Below are 8,588 nucleotides of genomic sequence, written 5' to 3'. Positions count from 1 at the left end.
TGTATAGGCAAATTGATGGATAAAGATCTCATCTGCTAAATATTCAATTTGCAGACCAAGACAAATTTTTATTTTTTCAAGATCTTTCATCTCAAATTCTTTCTTAAGATATTCAATTGCCTTTTGGAGCTCTTTTGGAGTTCCAACAAGATTTATGTCATCAACATAAATAGCAAGTGTAACAAAATTCAGATGATATTTTCTTTATAAAAATACATGGAAAAATAACATCATTTATGTAACTTTCTTTCAGCAAATATTCACTGAGGCGATTATATAACATGCGCCCAGATTGATTTAAACCGTACAAAGATCTTTATAATTTGATCGAGTACATTTATCAAGACTTTGAACTTTGAATTATATGCTTCAAGTATTTTAAATCCTTCAGGGATTTTTATATAGATTTAATCAAATAAGTCATATAGGTTATGACTTGCATTTAAATGGCATGACATCATGTGTCTGGACGACTGGACTACAGGTCCGATCCTCACAATCTTTTACAATATTGTGCACTATATTGTATCAAATATATCGTCGACGATCATTTTGTAGCGGTTCCTAAGCGACATAACTTGTTGAGATCTCATCACTTTCTTTATTTTCAGGTACCTGAACTTCTTCTGGAGTTTCATGAAATGTTATGTCGTGGACTTTTCTAGAGCTCATTTCCTCCTCATATGATCATTTGCTCCTATCCTTTTCAAGGATTGTTACCTTTGTAACCTATCGATTTACTACGCTTCATGCATGTAGTAAACTTTATCCTTAGGGACTTTAATTTTAATAGGAGCATTTGCAGCTGAAATATGATATTTAATTTTGGATCAGCAAATGCTTCTGGCATTTGACTTGAATTATCTTTCAAGTGAGGATCATATTAATGATAATTCGATTCATATAACATATTTTCCAGCTGTTTCTTCCATCCCCCTAATGTTATAAAAACTAACATATAGCCCAAATCTTCTTTGGGAAACCTATCTTTGTACTTTGTGGTAGAGAAATTAATCATATACCTCGCATCAAAAGTTATTAGATAGTAAAAATATTTGGTTTCTGATCCTAAACCAATTGTGAGGGGAGGACTTATCATATATTGTTGGTCGATGCATACAAGTGGTGTTATATGCAATTTAGAAAATCTTAGACCAACACATGAAGCTTTGTTCTCATAAGCAATAGTTTAGCCATTAATAGGAGGTATTCAATGCTAAACCAGCTTGGATATAAACCAGCATTATCAAGATAAACTATCTTGATTTCATAATCTGAAAGTCATTCTCTTATTTGAGAAAAGCAATTTCAAATGCAAAACTGTAGGTTGATAATAATCACACATGTAACGATCTCATATATGCATCTATAAGTGATTTACACGATAGGTGAATGGACCCATATTCACCTTTTATATATTTCAGAATTCGGGAGTCTTAGTCCCAACTTTAGCTAGTATAATCAATGTATTATGAGAACAAGCAACATAAGAGAATTTTTGAAGAATCTTCTAGTTCTTTAATATATGCTTATCTAAATTCTTAAATAGCTCATTCAAAAATGGCAAATGAAAACTTCAAGTTTATCATGGCATGTGCTATCTCTTAGTAAACTTCTGGTTTACTATGGCATAAACTTTTGCATTAGTAAACTTCTGGTTTACCATGACTGCTTTTGCATTAGTAAACTTCTGATTTACTGTGATACATGATATAATATAAATTGAAGAATAAGGCGGGTAACTTCTCACATACATTAAATTTTACCCCCTATGATTGTGGAAACATGAACATTTTCAATATTCCAGTCATTTGTAGTCTCAATATGATAGTCATTTGTATTAGTGAACTTCAAATTTAATACAACATATGTTTTGACCATAATCATATAATATGAATGACATATTTGTATATAAGCTCTTCGAGAGCCTTCATTTATTATCCATAATCTAATATTTTTATCGGACACTACTGGTGTCATGTGTCTTCTAAGCAAACAGTTAGCTCTTCAGAAGTTGTTGATACATTTTGTACTATAAAATATTGCTCAGACACTTCTGGTATCATGAGAGAAAATCACAATCAAATAAACAATATAAAACAATCGTTTAAGCACAAGAAAACTCCTCTTCATAATATTTTCCTACTTCAGGAGGCAATTTCAATTGTGTTACTTCTTGAGGAGCAAATTTAAAATACGAAATATTGAGAATATATTCTCTCAATTATATTATCTCTTCTGGAGGTGAATTGTAATATATTTACATCAAGAGCGCGTTCATATTTACAAGATTTATTAATATTGTCACATTCACTTCAGGGAATGGATTAATATTATCAAAAGTTCTCATCCTTCAGGAAATCAAACGTAATTATCTGAACGCGCATTAATCACATCAACTTGTGATGCTTCAACCTCTTTAAAGTATTTACTACTTCAAGAGCAAATCAAGGCGTGCATTTAATATAGATAATATTTATGTAGCTTATCTTCAATTGTAACCATAGAAAGCCTAAATTATCACTTCTGGTGATCATAGGCATATACCACTTCTGGTGGTTAATAAAATTTAGTTACAATGAGATATACGAAATATAACCACTTCTAGTGGTTGTATATTTTTTGCAAACTCTGCTGGAGTTTAAGTTGATCTAATAATGTTATCCATATTTTTTAAAATGACATAAATAAAATATATTATAGTAAACATCATTATCAAAGCATAATTTTTATTTATATATAGCAGTTACATAACCATACTATCTATTACAAACAACAAAATTTTAAAATATTTACATTTCTACAGATTCACCACCGTTCACATGACTTGTTTCTCCTTCTGGGAGTGCAAAGTAATCAGCTACATCCAAATGCATGAAGTTTAAATTATCTTCAGAAATAAAATTTGCTTCAGCATTTTTCTCTGCCTTCTGTAGGGAGGCTTGATAAAGCTCAGCCAAGTGCTTTGGCGTATGACAAGTACGTGACCAGTGCCCTTTTCCTCCACATCTATAGCATGCATTTTCTGCATTTGGTGCTTGCACCGCTTCATGCTTTTGTTCCTTCCTTTTCCACTGCTGGTGGTGAGGAGGGTTCTTTGGTGCATTATTATTACCATGATTAAAGTTTCTTCCCCGACCACGGCCATGACCACGACTGGGGCCACGACCTCTTCCACGTTTAGCTTGGTGGAAGTTCGTCTCATTCACTTCAGGGAATGGACAAGAACCAGTAGGTCGGCTTTCATGGTTTTTCATTAATAGCCCATTATGTTGCTCGGCTACAAGAAGATGTGAGATAAAATCAAAATACTTCTTGAATCCCATCTCTCGATATTGCTATTGCAGGAGCATATTCAAGGCATGAAAAGTGGTGAAAGTTTTCTCCAACATATCATGATCAGTAATATTATCACCACATAATTTCAATTGGGAAATAATCCTGAACATAGCAGAATTATACTCACCGAACTTAAAATCTTGTAGCCTTAGATGAGTCCAATCATAACGTGCCTGTAGAAGAACGACAATCTTCAGGTGGTCATATCTATCTTTCAAATTATTCCACAGTATGACTGGATCTTTAACCGTAAGATATTCCATTTTCAGGCCCTCATCAAGGTGATGGAGTAGGAATATCATTGCTTTGGCACGGTCTTGGTTTGATGCTTGATTTTTGTCCTTGATGGTGCCTGCCAGATGCATTGCATCAAGATGAATTTCAGCATCAAGCACCCAAGACATGTAGCTTTTTCCCGATATATACATGGCTAAAAATTTAAGTTTAGAGAGATTTGACATTATTTAGAAGAAGAAAGTTCGTACCTCTGATACTTTCAAAGTATTTGCTCGAGATGGCAGAGTCTCGTGTTGATAACGTGTTATAAAATAAAGACTACAAAGTAAAGACAAGTATAGAGAGAAACTCATATATTATTCAACTTCAAACTTATGTACATAATAAACTGAAATCTCTTCTATTTTGTAGAAGAAAGGAAACTACTGTGTAAGCTGCTACTGCAAGCTGCTACTATACCAGATATAGATAATCTTCAACTGGGGGTAATGTTTATCCATAACGGAGTACCGAAAGGATAAGCTTATTGTACCATGTATGGATAATCTTCCACCGGGGGTAATATTTATCTATAACGGAGTATCGAAAGGATAAGCTTATTGTGCCCGGTATGGATAATCTTCTACCGGATGTAATATTTATCCATAACGGAGTATCGAAAGGATAAGCTTATTGTACCCGGTATGGATAATCTTCTACCTGGGGTAATGTTTATCCATAACGGAGTATCGAAAGGATAAACTTATTATACCCGGTATGGATAATCTTCTACTAGGGGTAATGTTTATCCATAACCAAGTACCGAAGTGATAAGCTTCTTCAGGAGGCTTATTTCCAATAGAGTACTATATAGATAAACATATTTACAGCGGAGTCCCATCTGGATAAGATTCTTCAGGAAGCTTATTTACAACGGAGTACTAAATGAACATCCATAATATAATATATTTATTGTATTGGGAAAATTGAGTTTACATATTAAAGTAGTATGGAGATGACGTGTCGTGACACGTAGACTGGTCAAATGGTCAAAGAATTTCAACTAGCCATGAGGCACGAGTAGCAATGGATGCGAGCAAAGGCAAAGGAAGAGGCACGGGCAGACATTCAAGGGATTCGGCGCCCGTACCTATTCAGGACATTTAAATTCAAGAATCAAGAAGAATCAAGGGAATGAATTTGACAACACATGAGAGTCCAAATACAGTATTTAATAAGCCTTAAGTGCTAAAAACGTTATAGAATCTGTCTTGAATATAATGATTATGTAACGTAGCATTCAATGTCATTAATTGCCCATAATGGCCTTATCATGACAAAGGCAAGACATATATCTCAAAAATAGCTATAAAAAGGGGAGAACTGAACAATTATAGGGACACGAAAGATCATCTGAATATACTTTGGTTTACTTATTTTATTTAATTATATTCTGGCTATCCAAATTACTTTCTTTTATACATTCTTGCGATTATCAGTAACCCGTGTTCTTCTAAATTATAGCTTTAGTCAAAATTCTATTTTTTGGTTAAACAAATTGGTTCCGTTACCTGGAATGTGATAATCCATTTTATTTCAGCCTAACTTTCCTTGTTGCATCAACTATGTCGAACAATAATGACAACATTCAAGGAAACCAAGAAAATCAAACAACCCAGCAACTTCAGGGAGATCCACAGAACAATAACGTACTGATTACTTCTCCACGAGGCTCTCCACGGCGGTCTCGTGAAGGCACTCTTGATGGGTCTCATACAAATGGACAGGCTCAATTCGAAAATGTTGAAACTATGGATGAGGCTTTGCAAAATCTTATTGCCTCACAAGTCAATAAAGCTCTTCAGGCTTTTATCGGCCAATTACCTGCTGCACCACCCACACCCACCCCAAATAACAACACTCTGGAGAACTCTCATTCCGGGCTCGTTAATTCAGGTAGTGGTGGAACCCCCAGCGAATCACAGGAGGGAGAACCAGGTAATTTAGTTAATTCTGATTTACAAAACTTAGTACTAACATTGCGGAAATAGCTCAAGGAGTCAAGTGACTGCATAGAGCAAATACCCGGGGTGCCACCCGTGATCAAAGGGGTAGATATGGATAAGTATTCTCAACAGCCCTGGAAGCCAAGCGCTGGTCCCCTTCCAATTCCAAAGAAATTCAAAATGCCTGATATACCGAAATACGACGGAACAACAGACCCACGAGACCACATGACTGCACTCACAACAGGCGTAAAATGCAACGATTTGACTAAGCATGAGATTGAATCAGTATTAGTCAAGAAATTTGGTGAAACACTCATTAAGGGTGCACTAACATGGTATTCTCTTTTTCCCAAAAGTTCTAAAAATTCTTTTGTCGAGCTTGTAGATTCTTTCATCAAAGCACACTCGGGAGCTCAAAAAGTCGAAAAAAGAATGGAAGATATTTTTAAAATTAAACAAGGGGACTCAGAATTGCTTAGGGAATTTGTGGACATATTTCAGCGTGAAAGAATGACATTGCCACGTGTACCAGATAACTGGGCAGCTATAGCTTTCACAAGCAATTTGAATGAGAAAAGCTCAGAAGCTACGAGGCGACTCAAGGAAAGCCTTCGTGAATTCCCCGCTACAACATGGAATGACATTTACAACAGATATAGCACAAAGTTGAGGATTGAAGAAGATATTATTTCACGGAATCAAAAAGAAGAAAAGGTAAGCTCAAGACGGGCGGAAAACGAAAAAAGGTCCGGTAAAAATAGGTACGAGCCATACATGGGACCTGCAGGAAGAGACTCACGGTTAAAACAGGACAATCAAAGGTACAATCACAGATCGAGGAATAGAGAGTCAGGCTCATCATCTAGATTTAGGAATGACCGAAGCACACGTGAATCACGAGATGATGATAGAGGCCTAAAGGCAAGGTTTGGCGGTTATAATTTCAACGTGAGCACTTCTGAACTCGTGGCTGTTATAAGAAGCATGGGAGATAAGGTTCGATGGCCGAAAGAGATGAGATCGAATCCAAACAGGCGCAACCTTGATCATTGGTGCGAGTTTCACAATGACCACGGGCATAAAACAGCAGACTGCAGATTTTTACAAGGTGAAGTTGATCATTTACTGAAACAAGGATATCTTACTGAGCTGTTCAGTGAGAAGGGAAAACAAGCTTACATGAAGAACAGGCAAGAGCCTCCAAAACCACCTTCTCCCAAAAGAACTGTCAACGTTATAAGTGGGGGTGAAGATATCAATGGTGTATCATATACTGCAGCTAACAAGATTTCCAAAGTAAAATTTACCCACGGGAAGCGGCTTCGACATGTCTTGGAGGAAGAAAATATTACGCTCGATGATGCAGATGCCGAGGGTCTATTAACTCCACATAACGACGCACTGGTAATATCTTTACTTGTACATGACACTAACGTGAAATGAGTTTTAATTGATCCAGGTAGTTCCGTGAACATTATTTTGGTACGAGTACTACGCGAGATGCAAGCAGAAGATAAATTGGTACCAAAAGCACATACTTTGTCAGGATTTGACAATTCCAGTGTTGTAACGAAAGGGGAGGTGATGCTTACTACATTCGTAGAAGGTGTTGTCAAAGACACAAAATTTCAGGTAGTAGAAATGGAAATGGCTTACAACATAATTCTTGGGAGGCCATGGATCCATGACATGGACGCTGTTTCATCAACTTTGCATCAAGTCATTAAATTTCCAGCGCCATGGGGAATATGTTAAATCAGGGGAGACCAACAGACATCCAGGAGCATCAATGCCGTGGAAAATTTAAGTGCGAAGGGTGAAGAGAAATAGCAATTACAGAATCCAGTTGAGGATAACATAACATCAACCTCAACTGAACAAGGGCAAACATATGTGGATTCAAAGCCTGATTCCATTCAAGAACCAGAAGAAAATGAAAACATCAAAACAACGATAGAAGAGCTGGAGGCAGTGGTTTTGTTTATACACTGGCCAGAAAGAAAAGTGCATATAGGAGCCAATCTCAGCCCGGATATGAAACGTAAGTTGATTGAATTTTTAAAAGCTAACGCAGATTGTTTTGCTTGGTCCCATTTTGATATCACTGGTATACCACCGGAGGTAATGACTCATAAATTGAATGAAGACCCATCTCATCCACCTATCAAACAAAAGAAAAGAAAGCAGGGCACTTTCAAAAATTAGGTGATTCAGGATGAGGTACACAAATTGTTAAAAAATGGGTCTATTCGCGAGGTAAAGTATCCTGAGTGGCTAGCCAACACTGTTGTGGTACCTAAAAAGAACAGTAAATGGCGAGTCTGTGTAGACTATACAGATCTTAACAAAGCTTGTCCTAAAGACTCTTTTCCATTACCTCATATAGATCAACTAATTGATGCTACTGCAGGGCATGAGTTGTTAAGTTTTTTAGATGCATATTCAGGTTATAATCAGATTAAAATGGATCCGGGAGATGAAGAAAAAACTTCATTCATAACAGACATGGGGACTTATTGTTATAAAGTAATGCCTTTTGGTCTAAAGAATGCAGGAGCAACGTATCAGAGGTTAGTTACCAAAATGTTTCAAGAGCATTTGGGAAAAACTATGGAGGTCTATATAGATGATATGCTTGTTAAAACTCAGCACTCAGGAGATCATATATCGCATCTGACTGAAACGTTTAAAATTTTGCGAATATTTAATATGAAGTTAAATCTCGAAAAATGTGCATTTGGTGTTGCATCAGGTAATCTTAGGTTTTCTTGTTTCTAACCGTGGTACTGAGGTAAATCCTGCACAGATTAAGGCCATTAAAGAAATCCCTGATATACGTTCAAGCAAGAAAGAAGTTCAAAGATTAACAGGGAGGATTGCAACCTTGGGAAGATTCATCTCTAAATCATCAGAGAAGTGCTTTAAATTCTTCTCAGCCCTTAAGAAGCAGGATCATTTTGAATGGAATGAGGAATGTCAACAGGCACTCAGGAATTTGAAAACATACTTATCAAATCCACCTTT

General features: G+C 36.3%; 1 protein-coding gene across 1 annotated transcript; it reads right to left on the bottom strand.

Moving 5' to 3' along the window:
• Nucleotides 1-2,792: 2,792 nt before the first annotated feature.
• Nucleotides 2,793-3,326, bottom strand: LOC109217238. The gene has a single exon (XM_019381470.1). It carries the CDS (start codon nucleotides 3,324-3,326, stop codon nucleotides 2,793-2,795), a length of 534 nt encoding a protein of 177 aa, XP_019237015.1.
• Nucleotides 3,327-8,588: the final 5,262 nt, after the last annotated feature.

This window comes from Nicotiana attenuata, unplaced genomic scaffold (assembly GCF_001879085.1).
Source record: "Nicotiana attenuata strain UT unplaced genomic scaffold, NIATTr2, whole genome shotgun sequence".
Lineage (NCBI taxonomy): Eukaryota > Viridiplantae > Streptophyta > Magnoliopsida > Solanales > Solanaceae > Nicotiana > Nicotiana attenuata.
The sequence above is the reverse complement of the archived record's forward strand: the minus strand, read 5'-3'. Positions and strand labels throughout refer to the sequence as shown.

Coding starts and splice junctions, on each gene's coding strand:
- LOC109217238 (XM_019381470.1), bottom strand. CDS start 3,326: ATGGGATTCAAGAAGTATTTTGATTTTATCTCACATCTTCTTGTAGCC.